Source organism: Miniopterus schreibersii (genome assembly GCF_964146895.1).
Source record: "Miniopterus schreibersii genome assembly, chromosome: 11".
In the NCBI taxonomy this organism is placed as follows: domain Eukaryota; kingdom Metazoa; phylum Chordata; class Mammalia; order Chiroptera; family Miniopteridae; genus Miniopterus; species Miniopterus schreibersii.
The window spans coordinates 9,034,098-9,053,707 of record NC_138111.1 but is presented as its reverse complement, the minus strand read 5'-3'; the positions used below and the strand labels follow the sequence as shown (position 1 = coordinate 9,053,707).

At 40.7% G+C, this 19,610-nt stretch overlaps 3 protein-coding genes across 3 annotated transcripts; all 3 read left to right on the top strand.

Moving 5' to 3' along the window:
* Positions 1-934: 934 nt before the first annotated feature.
* On the top strand, positions 935-1,912 carry LOC308563380 (olfactory receptor 1J4-like; the record flags this gene model as incomplete). The annotated part of the gene is made up of 1 exon (XM_081150418.1): positions 935-1,912. The coding sequence occupies one exon, from the start codon at positions 935-937 to the stop codon at positions 1,910-1,912; it is 978 nt and encodes a 325-aa protein (XP_081006544.1).
* A 3,626-nt stretch (positions 1,913-5,538) lies between these two features.
* LOC308563381 (olfactory receptor 1J4-like) lies at positions 5,539-6,516 on the top strand (the record flags this gene model as incomplete). The annotated part of the gene is made up of 1 exon (XM_081150419.1): positions 5,539-6,516. One exon carries the CDS (start codon positions 5,539-5,541, stop codon positions 6,514-6,516), a length of 978 nt encoding a protein of 325 aa, XP_081006545.1.
* Positions 6,517-15,021: 8,505 nt separating this feature from the next.
* LOC308563389 (olfactory receptor 1J4-like) lies at positions 15,022-16,063 on the top strand (the record flags this gene model as incomplete). Its single annotated transcript, XM_081150426.1, has 1 exon — positions 15,022-16,063. Exon 1 carries the CDS (start codon positions 15,086-15,088, stop codon positions 16,061-16,063), a length of 978 nt encoding a protein of 325 aa, XP_081006552.1. The 5' UTR covers positions 15,022-15,085.
* Positions 16,064-19,610: the final 3,547 nt, after the last annotated feature.

The following is a 19,610-nucleotide window of genomic DNA, read 5'->3' as shown; positions in this document are numbered from 1 at the left end:
TTCCTTCAGTGCCCTTCCCCTGGAGCATTACTGGCTGAGATACCAAAACTTCAAAGAATCCTGTGTCTGAAATGGACCTGCTGTGCTTCTCACATGCTTGAGTGTGACTGTGTCACTCAGAGTTTTTAACAATTTCACCTGATGTCCCAGGCAAAGAAACATTAGGTATCATGCTGCGTGAAGTCAGAGCGCAGAACTCCACCCAATGGTGGCGAACCTTGAGGAGGTCACTTAACTCATTGGCCTCTGTTTTCAATCTATAAAACGGAAGGAATGACACTTGCCCCACAAAACACAGGCCCTCAATAAATAGGCATTTTTAAACAAATGGTAATGAATGTAAGGATCTTTTGTCAATTGAAAAACACCAATAGAGATGAAGGGCACTATCTAGGTTGAGATCTGAGAAAAATATGATGTACTGGCAACCCTGAAGGAACACAGCGAGTTTCCAAGTAGGGGAGGTGTCTGTGGGTAGTGGTTAAGCGAGCACAGGCTCTGATCATGCAGACATATTGGACTGAGCTGCACCAAGCAGTCGACGTTCAATCATTTTTCTCTTTTACATTTATTCTTAATTACAGTTGACATACAATATTACATTAGATTCTGGTGTGTACAACATGGTAATTCAACATTTATATGCCTATCATCACAGTAAGTCTAGTAACCATCAGTCACCATACTATTGATTCTATTAAAGAGTATTTGATATGGTTTAATCTACAGAAAATGGAAATACATATAGTTTATATATGCATGGGGAATTTATATTCCTTATATTTCTATTTGCAAGCAGTTGAAGTATGAAAAGGACATTCCTTCTTAGTGCAGCTGTGAAGATTTTTAGTCTACAAATGTAGGAAATACAGATAAAGCCCTTAACCTAGTATGATCTTTCTCACTGTGCTTTCATCCCCGGCAGAGAAGGACCATGAGGAGGGAGAACCAGAGCAGCGTGTCCGAGTTCCTCCTCCTGGGGCTCCCCATCCAGCCAGGGCAGCAGGGCGTGTTCTTCACCCTGTTCCTGGGCATGTACCTGACCACGGTGCTGGGCAACCTGCTCATCATCCTGCTCATCAGGCTGGACTCTCGCCTGCACACGCCCATGTACTTCTTCCTCAGCCACCTGGCCTTCTCTGATATTTCTCTCTCCTCTGTCACTGTCCCTAAGATGCTCAGAAACATGCAGACTCAGCAACAATCCATCTCCTATGTGGGATGCATTACTCAGCTGTATTTTTTCATAATTTTTGCTTCTTTTGACAATTTCCTTCTGGCAGTGATGGCATATGACAGGTATGTGGCCATCTGTCACCCTCTGCACTACACCACCATCATGAGGAAGGAGGTGTGCACACTGCTGGTGGCTGGCTCCTGGGCTTTCTCCTGTGGCAGGGCCCTGTTGCATACCCTCCTCTTGGTCCGACTGTCCTTCTGTGCTGACAACACCATCACCCACTTCTTCTGTGACCTCGCTGCCCTCCTGAAGCTGAGCTGCTCTGACATCTCCCTCAATACGCTGGTCATCTTCACCGAGGGAGGAATGCTTTCCTTCCTGCCTTTGGCTATTGTTTTGGGCTCATATATCCGCATAGGGGCCATCATCCTGAGGGTCCCCTCCACTAAGAGACTCTTTAAAGCCTTTTCCACCTGTGGCTCCCACCTCTTTGTGGTGTCTTTATACTACGGGACACTTGCAGGTGTTTATTTTTTCTCCTCTTCCTGGGATTCCAAGGACATAACTGCTTCGCTCATGTATGCGGTAGTCACCCCCATGCTGAACCCCTTCATCTACAGCCTGAGGAACAGAGATATGAAACAGGCCCTAGAACTGTGTGTCCATAGGGTTAAATTCTTTAAGCGGCAACCACTAAATCCTCTTGTTGCAGTCAGGAGCACGGTGAGATAACTTCCTAAAGATATTGTATGGTCGGCAGCTCCCCATATAAAGTTAATAAGAGTATGAATTCTGTTGTCATGTATAAGTGCTGTTAATATGTCACCAGGTCCATTTGCCTTCAGGATTGTTAATAATTCTTTATTCCTAATTAATATTTTTTGCTTCACCTGCTCTTATAAGATACAGGCAAAATTCCCTGCAGAACTGTACTTGTGGAAATATTTTTCTCCTTTGCGATATGCCAGCTTTTATGTATCTCTTAGACTACGTTACTGAAACACGCCGACTTAGCATCATGATCTGCTCCTGGTGAACTTTCTATTTTTCTTTTTTGACCTGATTATTTTATGCTGGTTATTGGGGGCTTCAAGCTGATTCTCCACATCTCTTCCCAACTCATAATCAATGATGTTATGTTGGCAGACTACAATCAGCCGTGGTAAGAATAATTACACTATGAAAATTGTTATGTTCTAAAAATTGCTTATGTGTTAAAAAAGAGAGATTAAATGAATGAATAAATACATAAATAAATAACCCGGGGAATAAGACTAAGTTTCTTCTTTTAGGAAAATACAACTAATAAATATGGGAAATGACAGAATTATAAAAATCACCATTTGGCCACCACATTTGCAATAATTTTCTCACATAAGAATCACCAGCCCGACCAGCATGGCTCAGTGGTTAAGCACCAACCTAGGACCCAGAAGATCAAGGTTCTATTCCCGGTCAGGTAACATGCCCGGGTTGCGGGCTTGATCCTCAGTCGGGGCGTGCAGGAGGCAGCTGATCAATGACTCTCTCTGACCATTGATGTTTTTCTCTCTCTCCCTCTCTGAAATCAATGAAGGTATATTTAAAAAAAAGAATCACTAATGGATGTCAAATGTAGTGAGTGAAATTTTAATAAAGGAAAAGTTATGTTTATACAGTATAAAAATATCTACCCAAGTGATGCCTATTAATTACAAGGTTAAAATAAAAACTTTAAAAAATAGTTACTTTCCAGTAGGGAACCTGGAACACACCAACTTAGCCAATTACAGGGTGGGGCAAAAAAGTAGGTTACGGTTTTTTGTATGGAAAATCATATAATACTTAATAATACATGACTAAACTTTGTATTTTGTGTACTCACAACTATAAACCTACTTTTGCTTCACCCTATATATCATTTTTAACACTTTGTATATCTAAAACATTTCAAAATAAAATGATGAAAGATCCCTTTGTCTCAACTGGAAGGATGCCCAAGAAGAAAGAAGTCCAGGGCATGACAGGAATCAGGAACACTGTCCCCTAGGACTCCAGTCCCTCTAGCCTATGGACACACACCTCCCCAAAGGGCAGTAAGAAATTAGCCAGAAGCTCGGGGACTTTGTTACAGCTTCTCATTAGTAATTGTTACCTTTGGATTGATCTTTCTGGAGCTGCTTAAGGAAAATGAAAGTCTATATAAGGACCAAGACCACATATATTTCTTCTGTGTCTGGACATTAGGTAGGTCTCCTGAAGAAAACCTGAGGAGATGGGCAAGAGTCTGGAGCAGAAGGTGTCTGAGCGCACCAATTACCAGCACAGGTGAGAGGAACTGGAAATCTGCACTTGGTGCTGGATTTCCCTGTATGCTAGTGAGTTCATGTAGGAGACTCTGTGTCCATGACTGTATCTGTGTCTATGTGTGTGTGTGTGTGTGTGTGTGTGTGTGTCTGTGTGTGTGTGTGCTACGTATCTGACACATAGCCTGACTCTGCCCTGGTTAGACCTAATCTTGGCCCTGTTTTAGGGCATGCAGACCAAGTTATCAGCCTCCTGGTGTGTCGTTTGGGACTCCTGACTCATGCCTGTGACTGTGAACCCTGGCATCACAGTTGAGCATTGGGAGTGAGACTATTGTCTCTGCTACTGGACAAGATGCCCAACCTCACTGGGAACCAAGGGCAGGCCAGAGAGGGCTAAGACCTCTGCTCAGCAGTGTGTGCTGGTACATGTGTGAGATGTGCCTGTGGGTGACACACCTGTGTGTGAGAGCAGGAAGGGGTGTTGCTTGGTTTTCTCTGTGTGTGCGTTACCATGTATGTGGAGCACGTGCCTGGGGTGCTGGTGCTGGTGTAATGACTGTGCCTGTGACTGAATAGGCTTAACTGCCCCATGCTGACTGCCTCCCCAGGAACGGGATGGTCAGAAGGGGAGGGAAGCCTGCCTCTCAGGAACAGGAGGGTGTGTGCTGCTTGTTGTAGTGAGTGTGGCTGGGTGTGCATGTGTGTTGTTGGTGTGTGTTTCTTGTGAGATTTTTGATTGTCTGTGGCCTTTATGTTTTTGGTGACGTGTGTACAGTGTTAAGAGTTACGTATCTGTGGTGAGTTGAGTGTTTACCTGGTGTATCATGAGTCAGGTGTGTTGATGTGTATTGTAAGTATGTTTATGGGTAAGTGGTCTTCCACTGTGTGTTGTGTGTGTCTCTGTGTGTTACTTAGGATTTGTATGTATGTGTATATGTGAGTGTTTATGAGCTGAAGCACCTATTGGTTGTCCTTCCCTTAGGATGGAGACATGGTCAAGGTGACTGGAATCCTCAAATCAGAGTGCGAGTGTGTGTGTGTGTGTGTGTGTGTGTGTGTGTGTGTGTGTGTGTGTGTGAGATTTGTAAGTGTGTCTGGGTCTTCCAACCTGCCCCCATGACCTCAAATATTTCCTTCAGCGCCCTTCCTCTGGAGCATTACTGGCTGAGATACCCGAAACTCCAAAGAATCCTGTGTCTGAAATGGACCTGCTGTGCTTCTCACATGCCTGAGTGTGACTGTGTCACTCAGAGTTTTTAACAATTTCACCTGATGTCCCAGGCAAAGAAACATTAGGTGTCATGCTGTGTGAAGTCAGAGCGCAGAACTGCCACCCAATGGTGGCAAACCTTGAGGAGGTCACTTAACTCGTTGGCCTCTGTTTTCAATCTATAAAACGGAAGGAATGACACTTGCCCCACAAAATACAGGCCCACAATAAATAGGCATTTTTAAACAAAAGGTAATGAATGTAAGGAACTTTTGTCAATTGAAAAACATCAATATAGGTGAAGGGCACTACCTAGGTTGAGATCTGAGAAAAATGTGAAGTACTGGCAACCCTGAAGGAACACAGCGAGTTTCCAAGGAAGGGGAGGTGTCTGTGGGTAGTGGTTAAGCGAGCATGGGCTCTGATCATGCAGACATATTGGACTGAGCTGCACCAAGTAGTCGATATTTGGTCATTTTTTTCTTTTACATTTATTCTTAATTACAGTTGACATACAATATTATATTAGATTCTGGTGTGTACAACATGGTAATTCAACATTTATATACCTATCATCACAGTAAGTCTAGTAACCATCAGTAGCCATACTATTGATTCTATTAAAGAGTATCTGATACGGTTTAATCTATAGAAAATGGAAATACATATAGTTTATATATGCATGTGGAATTTATATTCCTTATATTTCTATTTACAAGCAGTTGAAGTATGAAAAGGACATTCCTTCTTAGTGCAGCTGTGAAGATTTTTAGTCTACAAATGTAGGAAATACAGATAAAGCCCTTAACCTAGTATGATCTTTCTCACTGTGCTTTCATCCCCCACAGACAGAGAGCAGCATGAGGCCTGAGAACCAGAGCAGCGTGTCCGAGTTCCTCCTCCTGGGGCTCCCCATCCAGCCAGGGCAGCAGGGCGTGTTCTTCACCCTGTTCCTGGGCATGTACCTGACCACGGTGCTGGGCAACCTGCTCATCATCCTGCTCATCAGGCTGGACTCTCGCCTGCACACGCCCATGTACTTCTTCCTCAGCCACTTGGCCTTCTCTGACATTTCTCTCTCCTCTGTCACTGTCCCAAAGATGCTCAGGAACATGCAGACTCAGCAACAATCCATCTCCTATGTGGGATGCATTACTCAATTGCATTTTTTTATACTTTTTGTTAGTGCTGACAATCTCCTTCTGGCAGTGATGGCATATGACAGGTACGTGGCCATCTGTCACCCTCTGCACTACACCACCATCTTGAGGGAGGGGCTGTGCACGATGCTGGTGGCTGGTTCCTGGGTGGTTACCTTTGTCCATGCTCTTTTTCATACCCTCCTCTTGGTCCAACTGTCCTTCTGTGCCAACAATACCATCATGCACTTCTTCTGTGACCTCACTGTGCTCCTGAAGCTGAGCTGCTCAGACATCTCCCTCAATACGCTGGTCATCTTCACTGAGGGAGGAATGCTTTACATCCTGCCTTTGGCTATTGTTTTGGGCTCTTATATCCGCATAGGGGCCATCATCCTGAGGGTCCCCTCCACTAAGAGATTCTTTAAAGCCTTTTCTACCTGTGGCTCCCATCTCTTTGTGGTGTCTTTATACTACGGGACACTTGCAGGTGTTTACTTTCTCTCCTCTTCCTGGGATTTCAAGGACATAGCTGCTTCGGTCATGTATGCGGTAGTCACCCCCATGCTGAACCCCTTCATCTACAGCCTGAGGAACAGAGATATGAAACAGGCCCTAGAACTGTGTGTCCAAAGGGTTAAGTTCTTTAAGCGGCAACCACTAAATCCTCTTGTTGCAGTCAGGAGCACGGTGAGATAATTTCCTAAAGATATTGTATGGTCGGCAGCTCCCCATATAAAGTTGGTAAGAGTATGACTTCTGTTGTCATGTATGAGTGTTGTTATATGTGCACTAGGTCATGTTTGCTACTTGAATTGTTAATAATTCTTTATTCCTAATTGATATTTTTTGCTTTTTCTCCATCTCTTAAAAGATATATGCAAAATTTTGTGCAAAACATGTTGCACTATTATAATTGTGGATTTGTCTCTCTCTCTTTTGAGATATGTCATTTTTTCCTTATGTATTTTTTATTATATGGTACAGAAAAATCACTTTTAGCATAATGATCTGCTTCTGGTGAACTTTCTTTTTTTTTTTTTGCACTGATTCTTTTTTGCCATCTTTAGATGGCTTCGTGTTGATCGTGCACAACTTCCGAAGTCACAACCGATAGCATGCAATCAGCCATGATAAGAATTAATCACACTGTGAAAACTGGCATGTGCTACAGAGCAAGGCTGTTAGAGAAAGAGGGACTTTTTACAAATGCATTTAAGAGCACACGCTTTGTTCATAATTAGGAAAAGCTTCTGGTACTGGGTAGTACCTTAACACCTCATCTACTTCTGATATTAGTATGGACACTTTATATCTCTATCTGTAGAGATATATACATATGCAGATGTAGATACAGATATGTAGATATACATATTGATACTAGTATAGTATATGTAGTAAAAATGCCACTTTGTGGCAAGTGTTTAAGTGGTATTCTGTTTCCATCACTTTAAACTTTTCTTTGTCCTTATATCTGTGAGGTGTCCATTGTTAACAGTATAATGCTGGATTTTGCTCTTTGTATGTACAGCAACAATTATTATGTTTCTGGAGAATTTTGCTATTGGCATAAAATGTAATCATAATACATTTGATTCTTTATTTTCCATATTTTATGTTTTTTATTTGATATCTGTTTCACATATATTCTCTCTTGTCTTCCCTCCTTTTAATTAAATATATATTTAATTCCATTTTCCCTCTATTAATTTCTTAACCATACATTATTATTATTGTTTTATATTTCTTTTCTGTACTGTGTGCAGAGATCACTTCTTACTTTCTCTTTAATTTTTAATTGTACTTTAATATGCAAAACAAAAAATTTACCTAGTCAGTCATTTGAGGCATATAATTTAGTGGCATATAGGACACTCATCACCAATATCTCATTTTATGGCCACTAAAGAACACTCTATAAAACATCAATTGAGTATATTGCAACTGTGAAAAAAATAAGAGCAAAGATATGTATGAATCAATATGGAGAAATATCAGGATATATCAATAAATGAAAAAATAAGGAAACTAGCATTCATATCCTGCTATTATTTATGTAAAAATGATGGGAAACAAGTCATATACGTCTGCCCATTTGGCAAAAAGAAGCACAGGAAGAATAAATCAGAAACTAATGAGATTGTTTATTTGCAGGAGGTGGAGCAGAAGAGATGGGGACATAAGTAGATTTCGTTGTGTAGCTCTGACTATGTTTACTTTGGCAAGTAAAATATAAGTAGTAAAGGTGGCTAAAAGAGCAAAGTAGAACAAAAAAATCAAATGAACCTAAGTATATTTCAAATTAGCGCCATGATTAGACTAAAGGGGAAAATAAAATAAGAAAGCTATGTAATTCTTGAATGCAATCAAATAATTCAGCAAGTAAGTAAACACTGAGGGAAAGGGAGTGACTCCTCACTCTCGGGGAAAGGAACTATGTAGATGGGAAAGAACAGGCTGTAAACAACTCTATGGTGTCAAACTAGAATTGGCGATATTAATAGGACTCATGGGTTTTAAAATGTATAGATTGAAATTTATATGTTATATATCAACATCTATACTGTTTCCATTCCCCATTCATTCTGTCCCACTCCTGACCACTTCCTGTGGATAAACATACCTTTAGTTTCTTAGTTTATAATTTTTCCTTCTTGTGTTGCTTTTATACATATTTCCCAGGTGGCTTCTCTGAGATCATTTAGAATCCTGTAAGCAATGAACACACCCAAAGATTCAAAATGAGTAACAGCAGCAATGGATTGTAACTCAGAAAATAAGAATCTATGAGTCCATGATGTAAATGAATAAATAAAAAACAAATGAGTGGAAAATGAGGGTAAATTCCTTCTTTTACTGCAATACAACTAATAAACAAAGAAGAAATGATAGAATTAGAACAATCACCATCTGGCCTCCACATTTGCAGTAATTTTCTCATATAAGAATCACCAATGGATGTTAAACATAGTGGGTAAAATTTTAATAAGGAAAATGTGATTTTTATATAGTATCAAAATATTTATCCAAATGATAGCTATTAATTATACAGTTAAAATGGTAGCATTACTGTAGAGAACACCTTAGCCAACTGATCAAGGGTGAAAACACTAGAGATTCCAACATGGCTGCTGAGCAGCTGGAAGCTCTGCCCACTTGCTCCCAACCCCAAACCAGATTTGTGGCTAAACTGCAGGGCAATACATTTGAAAGACCAATTGAAGGATAGCTGATGTGAAAAATTACAACTAAGAAGTACAGAAGGAGCCACATAGAGACTGGTAAGAAGGGCAGAGACCCAGAAAGAGGGAGCCCCCTCACACAGATATGACTTAGGTACAGAAGCTGAGGGATATGGTGGCTGCAGGGCTCCCTCCCCCTCAGAGCCTGGAGTCTCAACCCTTCTCAGGGATCCCCAACCCAGAGCAACAGAGAGGGGAAGAGGAGCCTGTGTAGCATCTAGTGGTGGGAATCAGTGGGGATTCTGTCCACCTGAGAGAATGGGACCCACCATCTCAGGGAAAGAGCTCTCCATTATTACAGCACCAGCCTGAGGAGTTCACACTGCACTCCAACTGCTAGAGAGGCCACACTGCCACACTCAGGTCATGAGGAGGGGTCTGCTGCCTACGCCCAGCAGTGACTTTAAGGGACCGTTTTTTTGAGAGGCTTTGGGTGAAGACCCAGACAGTGACTAAACTCTGGATTGAGAAAGAGGAACAGGCTCCTGTACCTGGAGCACACAGTCTGAGCCCCTCCCCCCACCTGCTGAGCTGACTGGCCTGCCCTGTCTCACTGTGTTCAGCAGCATGGAGTAGTGGCTTCCAGCTGGAATTTTCAGCCTACCCTGTTACATTTGACAGGGCAGTGGAACCGTACTTTTGGCCCAACATGTGGGATTCGGAGAGGAGGTGGGACTTTAGGCCCCACCCTGCTGAGACCAGCCATGTTGAGAGATCAGAGAACCACAAAGGACTGATTTTATAACAAAGGAGGTAAAAGACCTATACTCAGAAAACTATAGGACATTGAAAAAAGAAATTGTGGAAGATACAAATAAGTGGAAGCATATACCATGTTCATGGATTGGTAGAATTAACATCATTAATATGTCCATACTACCAAAAGCAATCTACAGTTTCAACGCAGTTCCTATTAAGATACCAATGGTATATTTCACAGATATACAAAAAATATTCCAAAAATTTATATGGAACCAAAAAAGACCCTGAGCCCGGTTGAGTGTGGCTCAGTGGCTGAGCATCAACCTACGATCCAGGATATTGAGGTTCGATTCCCGGTCAGGGCACATGCCCAGATTGCGGGCAAGATCTCCAGTAGGGAACATGCAGGAGGCAGCCAACCAATTACTCTCTCATCATTGATGTTTCTATCTCTCCCTCCCCCTTTCCCTTTCTCTTTCTGAAATCAATAAAGATATATTAAAAAAAAAGACAAAACAAACCAATAACCTCAGCAATCTTGAGAAAGAACAAAGTTGGAGGCATCATAATACTGGATATCAAGCTACATTCCAAGGCCATTGTAATAAAAACCGCCTAGTACTAGCATAAGAACAGGCATATAGATCAATGGAACAGAACCGAGAGCCCAAAAATCCACCCATGTCTTTATGGTCAATTAATATTTGACAAAGGAGGCAAGAGCATACAGTGGAGTAAAGACAGTCTCTTCAATAAGCGGTGTTGGGAAAATTGGACAGGTACATGCCAAAAAAAAAAGAAAAAAAGAAATGGATATAAGACTAAAATGTAAGTCTCAAAACCATAAAAATCCTAGAAGAAAACAGAGGCAGTAAAAATCTCACACACCTCTTATAGCAATAGTTTTGCCAATATATATCCTAGGGCAATGGAAACAAAGGAAATTTTTTAAAAAATGATACTAAGTCAAATTATAAAGCTTCCGCACAGCAAAAGAAACTACCAACACAATGAAAAGGGAACCCACTATATGGGAGGACATATTTGCTAATGATATATCTGATAAAAGGTTAATTTCCAAAATATATAAAGAACTTAACTCAATACCAGAAAGACAAACAATCCAATTTTTAAAAATGGGCCAAGTATCCAAATAGACACTTCTCCAAAGAGTACACATGAATGGCCAATAGACATGTGAAAAAATGCTCAAAGTCATTAATCATCAGAGATATGAAAATTAAAACTACTATGAGATGTCGCCTCACACCTGCCAGAATGTCTACCATCAATAAATCTACAAACAAGTGCTGGTGAAGATGTGAAAAAAATGAAACCATTAGTGTACTCTTGGCAGGAATGCAGACTGGTGTAACCACTGTGGAAAGTAATATGGAGTTTCCTCAAAAAATTAAAAACAGAACTGCCTTATGACCCAGTGATCCCACTTTTGGGATTATATCCTAAGAAACCCAAAACACCAATCAGAAAGAATATATGCACCCTTATATGGGTCATAGCAGCATTATTTACAAAATAATGCTCATAGCAGCATTATTTACAAAAGCCAAGATCCAGAAACAGCCCAAGTGCCTATCCGTAGGTGAGTGGATAAAATGCAGAGATAGATTTTCACAATGGAATACTACTCGGCCATAAAAAAGAAGGAACTCTTACCTTTTGTGACAGCATGGGTGGACCTGGAGATTATTATGTTAAGCAAAATATGCCAGTCAGAGAAACACAAATACTGTATGACCTCACTTTTATGTGAAATCTAATGAACAAAATAAAATGATGAACAAAATAGAACCAGAGGTATGGATACATGGAACAGACAGACAGAGGTCAGAGGAAAGGGGGGGTGGGGAGGATGGATGAAAGAAGGTAAGAGATTAGCCAAGAACATATATGCATAGTGCATGGACACAGGAAACAGTGCGGTGATGGTCAGAAAGAGGGACCGAGGCAGGGACTGGGTGGAGGTGAGCAAAGGGGACAGAATGGGAGACATCCATAATAGTGTCAATAATGAAAAGAAATTTAGATAAAAAAATAGAATGAAAAAACTAACAATTGAAAAATTAATATCATATGCCTTGTAATAATATGGACTGTGGTATATCAGTTAAAAAAATAAGCTTGAAATATACATTCAGACATACATACATACCCACAGAAGGTAAACATAGTAAAATGTTAACCATTGGGGGATCTGGCTAAAGCCTATCCAGGAATTCTTGATATCATTTTTAAGACTTTTTGATATCTTTGAAATCATTTCAAAATAAAAAGTGGAGAATCCTTAGTCCCAGCTGGAACAATGCTCAAGAAGAAAGGAGTCCAGGATGTCAACGAAATCAGGGACACTGTCTCGTGGGATCCCAGTCCCTCTGGCTCTTGGACACACAGCTCCCCAAAGGGCAGTCAGAAATTACCAGAAGCTTGGGGACTTTGTTTCAAACTCTCATTAGTAATTGTTATCTTTGGACTCATTTCTCTGGAGCTGGATAAGGAAATAAAAGTCTTTATAAGGGCCAAGGCCACGGATATTTCTTCTCTGTTTCTGGGTATTAGGCCTCCTGAAGAAAACCTGAGGACATGGGCAACAGAAAGTGTCTGAGCAGAAAGTGTCTGAGCTTACCAATGACCAGCACAGGTGAGAGGAGCTGGAAATCTGCACTTGGCAATGGATCTGTCTGTGTGCTAGTGGGATCATGTATGAGACTCTGTCCATGCCTCTGTGTGTGTGCATGTTCTGTGTACACTTGTGTACGTGCTGTTTGATGGTTGCGTGTGTGTGTGTGTGTGCGCACTCTGTATCTGACTCACAACCTGACTCTTTTCCTGAGACAGGACTAACCTAGGCTGTTTCAGCACATGTATACAAGTTTTCAGCCTCCTGGAGTGTGACTAGGGACTCCTGATTCATGCCAGTGATCGTAAATACTGTCCTCACAGCTGAGCATTGGGAGTGAGATGTTGTCTCTGCTGATGGACAAGAAAATGCCCAACCTCACAGGATACCAAGGTCAGGTCACAGAGGGCTCAGATCTTTGCTCAGCAGCATGTGCTGGTGCATGTGTGAGCTGCGTCTGTGGGTGACACACTCGTGTGTGAGCAGGAAGGTGTGTTGTTGGGTTTTCTCTGTGTGTATGTTACCATGTGTATGCGACTACGTGCACAGGGTGTTGGTGCTGGTTTAATGACTGTGCCTGTGACTGAAGAGGCTTAACTGCCCCATTCTGACTGCCTCCCACAGGAAGGACATGGTCAGAAGATGGGGAAGCCCGCCTCTCAGTAACAGGAGGGTGTGTGCTGCTTGTTGTAGTGAGCGTGTGCCTAGGTGTGCATATGTGTCATTGGTGTGTGTTTCTTGTGAGATTTTTGAGTTGTGTGTGGCCTTGTGTGTTTTTGGTGGCTTGTGTGTATAGGGCTTTAGTTACGTACATGTGGTGAGTTGAGTGTTTACCAGATGTGTCATGAGTCAGGTGTATTAGTGTGTGTGGGGTGAATTGCACATCATTGAGTGTTGTGTATGTCTCACTTTGTGTGTTAGTTGTAACTTGTATGGGGACTTTGTTTTTATGAGCTGAACCTTATATTGACTATCCTCCCCTTAGGATGGAAACATGGTCACAGGTGACTGGAATCCTCAAATCAGTAGAGAGAGTGTGTGTGTGTGTGTGTGTGAGAGAGAGAGAAAGAGAGAGAGAGAGAGAGAGAGAGAGAGAGAGAGAGAGAGAGATCTGCATAGATGACTCAAGTATTTCCTTAAGTGTCCTCCTTTGGGACACCATTAGCTGAGATACTCAAACTCTAAGCAGCTCACTGTTTGTTGAAATGAATCTGCTCTTATTTCCATGTAGCTAAAGTGTGACTGAGTTGCTCGCACTTTTTTTACTTTTATTAAACATCCTAGGCAATATAAACTCCAGGCATCATGCTGTGTCAAGCGATTGGGTAGAACCACCATCATACAAGCAGTGAGACCTTGAAAAAATTATGTAAATACTTGGCCTCAGTTTTCACATCAATAAAATGGAAAGAATTACACTTGCCTTGTGAATCTTACGGAGATCTTGAGTAAACAGTTATTGTAAAAATAAAAGTTAATGAATTTGAGAATTTTTTAGTTGGAAAGTATATAAATATGAAGAAATGAAATTATCCACTAAGGAGACTTAGAAAATTTTGGACAACTTTGGGTCCTCAAAGCTCTGAAATAATACATTGTGCCTGACTCCCCTAAGCAACAAAAGGGAAGTTTCCCTGTGTAATGGTTCTGATCACACAGACAAATAAGACTGAACCCCATGAAGTAGTTAATACTTGATTTTTAATTTATAGAAATTGATAATACATATATGTCAAGTTATATATATCTCATATCACATATATTGTAGATAAAGACACACACACCTGTGTTTGTGTCCTTCTGTCTCCTACTGTACTAAGTGCACCTACACAATTTGTATCATTTATGTTTTGAATGATCAAAAGCTAAAATAGGTAAAAGAACAGCTGTAAGGGGTTTTAAAACCCCTGTGAGTGCAGCTGTGAGGGGTTTTAAAACCTAGGAAGGTAAGGCTGATGTGTGGATTTAGTTAGGAAACGTAGAGAAAGTCCTTAGCCCAGCACCCAAAGGTTGACTTAAATGTTCAACACTATTATGAAAGACAGTATGTGGGCTGTTCTGGTTTCAAAGCTATTCTGGCATCAAGTGGATTTAAATGGCGACCCATTTCTAGAGTGTCCCTGAGTTTACAGCTGTGCGTGAAGGGGACCTGGAAGGTTCACAGGAGGAGTGTGACAACGCTCCAACAGCACAGCTCAGCACTGGAGTCTCAGTTACTTTAAGGCAAAAACAACTGACACCAGTTTTCAGGGCTCATCTTCTATCTGCAGCAGGGAATTATTATGGTTTGGCTCTGGCCTGGTATAGAAATTATCCCTCCAGGCTCATCAAGATCTAATCTCACAGAGGTGGGGACCTTGCTTTTCTTGTCACTGCTGCATCTCAGTCCTTTGTAGAGGTCCCGACACAGACTCCATGTTCAATAAATCATGGTGAATGGCACAGTGAATGCCTTCCTGCTTCTGTGCAATGAGGTCCTGTTGACTGTTTTCATTGACAAATGTTTGCTGGAATCAGACAGGGATAGAGGGAAGATGCACGAATCCACAGTGTGAGAAATTAATAGGAGTGTAGTTAAAATTGGTTTCCCAGAGGATTATAGTATGAGATGTGATGGTCCTGGTCATCCTTTCTAGGTTCCTGAGATCTCCAAACCTTCTTTATCCCTCACATACAGAAGAGCAGCATGAGGCCTGAGAACCAGAGCAGCGTGTCCGAGTTCCTCCTCCTGGGGCTCCCCATCCAGCCAGGGCAGCAGGGCGTGTTCTTCACCCTGTTCCTGGGCATGTACCTGACCACGGTGCTGGGCAACCTGCTCATCATCCTGCTCATCAGGCTGGACTCTCGCCTGCACACGCCCATGTACTTCTTCCTCAGCCACCTGGCCCTCACTGACATTTCTCTCTCCTCTGTCACTGTCCCTAAGTTGCTCAGGAACATGCAGACTCAGCAACAATCCATCTCCTATGTGGGATGCATTACTCAGCTGTATTTTTTCATACTTTTTGCTTCTCTTGACAATTTCCTTCTGGCAGTGATGGCATATGACAGGTACATGGCCATCTGTCACCCTCTGCACTACACCACCATCTTGAGGAAGGGGCTGTGCATGATGCTGGTGGCTGGCTCCTGGATTCTCTCCTGTGTTCATGATGTGTTGCACACCCTCCTCTTGGTCCGACTGTCCTTCTGTGCTGACAATACCATCACCCACTTCTTCTGTGAACTCACTGCCCTCTTGAAGCTGAGCTGCTCTGACATCTCTCTCAATAAGCTGGTCATCTTCACTGAGGCAGGAATAATTTTTTTCTTGCCTTTGGGCATTGTTTTGGGCTCTTATATCCGCATAGGGGCCATCATCCTGAGGGTCCCCTCCACTAAGAGACTCTTTAAAGCCTTTTCCACCTGTGGCTCCCATCTCTTTGTGGTGTCTTTATACTACGGGACAGCTGCAGGTGTTTACTTTCTCTCCTCCTCCTGGGATTCCAAGGACACAACTGCTTCGGTCATGTATGCGGTAGTCACCCCCATGCTGAATCCCTTCATCTACAGCCTGAGGAACAGAGATATGAAACAGGCCCTAGAACTGTGTGTCCATAGGGTTAAGTTCTTTAAGCGGCAACCACTAAATCCTGTTGTTGCAGTCAGGAGCACGGTGAGATAATTCTCCTAAAGTTATTGCATGGTCAACACCTCCATATAACTTTCATACAATATGCATTCCGTCGTTATGTATGAGTGCTCTTAATATGTCTTCTAGGTAAAATTTGTTACGTGGAATGTTAATTTTTTATTCCTAATTAATATTTTTTGCTTGTTCATCGTATCTTGTATTTGCAAAATCTTATGCAAAACATGTTGCACAATAATTGTGGATTTTTCGTTTTCTCCTTTGAGATATGTCGTTTTTTGTTTATGTATTTATTATTCTATGTTATTGAGGACACACTGATTTTACATCATGGTGCTCTCCTGGAGAACTTTCCTTTTATTTATTTATTTTTTTACTAATTCTTTTATGCTGTCTTTCATTGGCACAAGCTGGTTGTGGGCATGTCTTCCCAAATCTCATTCAATAACAGCATGTTGGTAGACTGCAGTCAGCCATAATAAAAATTACACTATGGAAATTCACATATGCTACTAAGCAAAGCTTTGTAAAAAGAGAGAGACTATTGCAAAATGCATTTAACAGCACACGGCTGGGATTATAATTAGGAGAAATTTCTAGTACTGGGTTCTCCCTTAAGACCACATGTACTTCTCATATTAGTATAGATACTTTATAGCTACATCTATAGATATAGAATTAGTTATAGACAGAGATAGAGATATAGATACTAGCATAGAATAGGTGGTAAAGATGCAGCCTTCTCACAGTTAGTGTTTAAGTGCTATTTCTTTTCTATCACTTTAAAGTTTTCTTTGTTCTTATATTTGTGAGGTGTCCATTGTTAACAGTGTAATGCTTGATTTTGCTCTTTTTATGTTGAGTAACCATTATTATATTTCTGGAGAATTTTATCTATTAACATCTAATGTAACCATAATATATTTGAATTTATATTTCCCATATTACTATGTTTTTTATTTGATACATCTGCTTCATATTTATTCTCTTGGTTTCCTCCTGTTTGATTAATTAAATATATTTTTTTGTTATTCCATTCCCCCTCTATTTACTTCTTGATCATTTATTATTATTGTTGTTTTGTAATTCTTTTCTGTGCTGTATGTAGAGATTACTTTTTACTTTCTCTTTAACTTTTAATTGCAGTTTAAATACAAAATATGAAATTTATCATGAGAGCCATTGGAGGTACACAATTCAGTGGCATTTAGGACACTCATCACCAATACTTCATTCTAGGACACCTGAACCAACTCTATAGAGCATCACTGCAATTGCGTATTTGCAATCAATATGAAGCATAATGAGGATAAACGGGAAAAAGGAATGTGTAAAAGAGCATTTATAGGGTGCTACTTTTATGTAAAGATGAAGGGGAAATAAAATGCACATATGTTTATCCATCTGAGCAAAAAGAAACACAGAAAAAATAAATGAGTCATTACGATCTGGAAGCAGCCCAAGTGCCCACCAGTAGATGAGTGAATAGAACACTGTGGTCCATTCACACAGTGGAATACTACTCAACTGTAAAAAAGAAGGAAATCTCACCCTTTGGGGCAGCAGGGATGGACCTGGAGAGTATTATGCTAAGTGAAATCAGCCAGGCAGAGAAAGATAAAAACAATATGATCTCACTTATATGTGGAATCTAATGGAAAAATAATTATCAAAGAATAGAAACAGAAGCATAGATACACAGAACAGACTGACAGCTGTCAGAGGGGAAGTGGCTAGGGGACTGGGTGAAGGGATAAAGCAAAAATACATATTTTATATATATATGTATGTAAATATATACGACACATAGACTGGAACAAACAACAATATGGTGATAGCCAGAGGGAAGGGGGGTGGTAGAAGGTGGACGTGAACCAAGGGGGTAAGTAGGCACCAAAACAGACATGACTTTGGGTGGTGAGCACATGGTGCAGTATGCAGATGTTTCATTGATGTGTACAGTTGAAATGGCTTTATTAACCACTGCCAGTCCAATAAATTCAGTAAATAAGAAACTAATGAGAATCTGTACCTACGGGAGATGGGGCAGAAGAGAGGGGGAGATGAGTATAGTCACCTGTATACTTGTGACTGGGTTGTCTTTTGCCACTGAAAAATAAACGGGAGAGGTGGTGAGTAAAAAACAGAAGAAAACAAGACAAATGAAATGAACCCAACTTCATTTCAAATGCGCACCATAATCACACCAAAGGGGAAACCACAATAAATAACCTAAGTAATTCTTGAACCCAGAATTATGTCTAAATTTCTCACAGTAAAAATAAACCGAAAACAAAGTGTTAAGCTGCACTTAGTGTGTCATCAACAGTGGTGTGAGTTCAAGATTCTGAAACAACTCACCCTGTATCCAAAGATTCAGGAAATAAGTAAACAGTGAGGAAAAGGGAGTGACTCTCACTCTGGGGGAAAGGAGCTATGGACATGGGAAAGAGGAATCTGAAAGGGACTCTGTGGTGTCAAAATGGAATTGGAGCTATCAATGCGAACCCATGGGTTTTGAAATGTATAAAGAGATTGCATTTTGTATGTTATATATCAACATCCATACTGTTTCCATCCCCCCTTTTTTCTGCCCCACTCCTGTGGGTAAACTTTCCTTTAGTTTCTTAGTTTCTAGTTTTTCCTTCCTGTTATATATGTTTCCCAGGTGGCTTCTCTGAGATCATTTAGAATCCTTGTCGGCAATAAACACACCCAACTAAAGCTTCAAAATGAGTAACAACCGTAATAGACTGTAACTCAGAAAATAAGAATCCATGGGTCCATAATGGTAAAAATAGATAAATTAGAAACAAATGAGGGGGGAATAGGGATAATTTCCTCCTTATAGGAGAATACAACTAATATATATAAAAGAAATTATAGAATTAGAAAACTCACTATTTAGCCTCCACATTTGCGATAATTTTCTCATATAAAAATCACGAATGCATGTTAAATATAGGTGAAATTTTAATAAGCAAAGAGTTATGTTTATAGTATCAAAATATCACCCCAATGATGCCTATTAATTATAAGGTTAAAATAGTAACTTTAAGGAAATGGTGAGTTTTCTGTAGAGAACCTGGTAGACACTACCTTAGCCAACTGATCAAATATTAAAACACTAGTAATTGGAAACATGATTATAATATATCTTCTGATAATATGGCCTGTGGTATATCAGCTATAAATCTAAGCCTGAAATATACATACATACACACAGAGAATGTAAATATAGTAAAATGTTCACCATTAGGGAATCTGAGTGACCCCTGTGCAGGAATTCTTCATATCATTACAACTTTTTTTTTTTTAATATGTCTTTATTAATTTCAGAGAGAGGAAATGAGTGGGAGAGAGAGAGATAAACATCAATGATGAGAGAGTCATTAATCGGCTGCCTCCTGCACGCCCCCGACTGGGGATCGAGCCCACAACCCGGGCATGTGCCCTGACTGGGAATCGAACCCCAATCGCCTGGATCCTAGGTCCATGTTCAACCGCTGAGCCACGCCCAGCCAGGCTACAACTTTTCTTTATCTTTAAAATTATTTCAAAATAGAAAGTAGAAAAATCC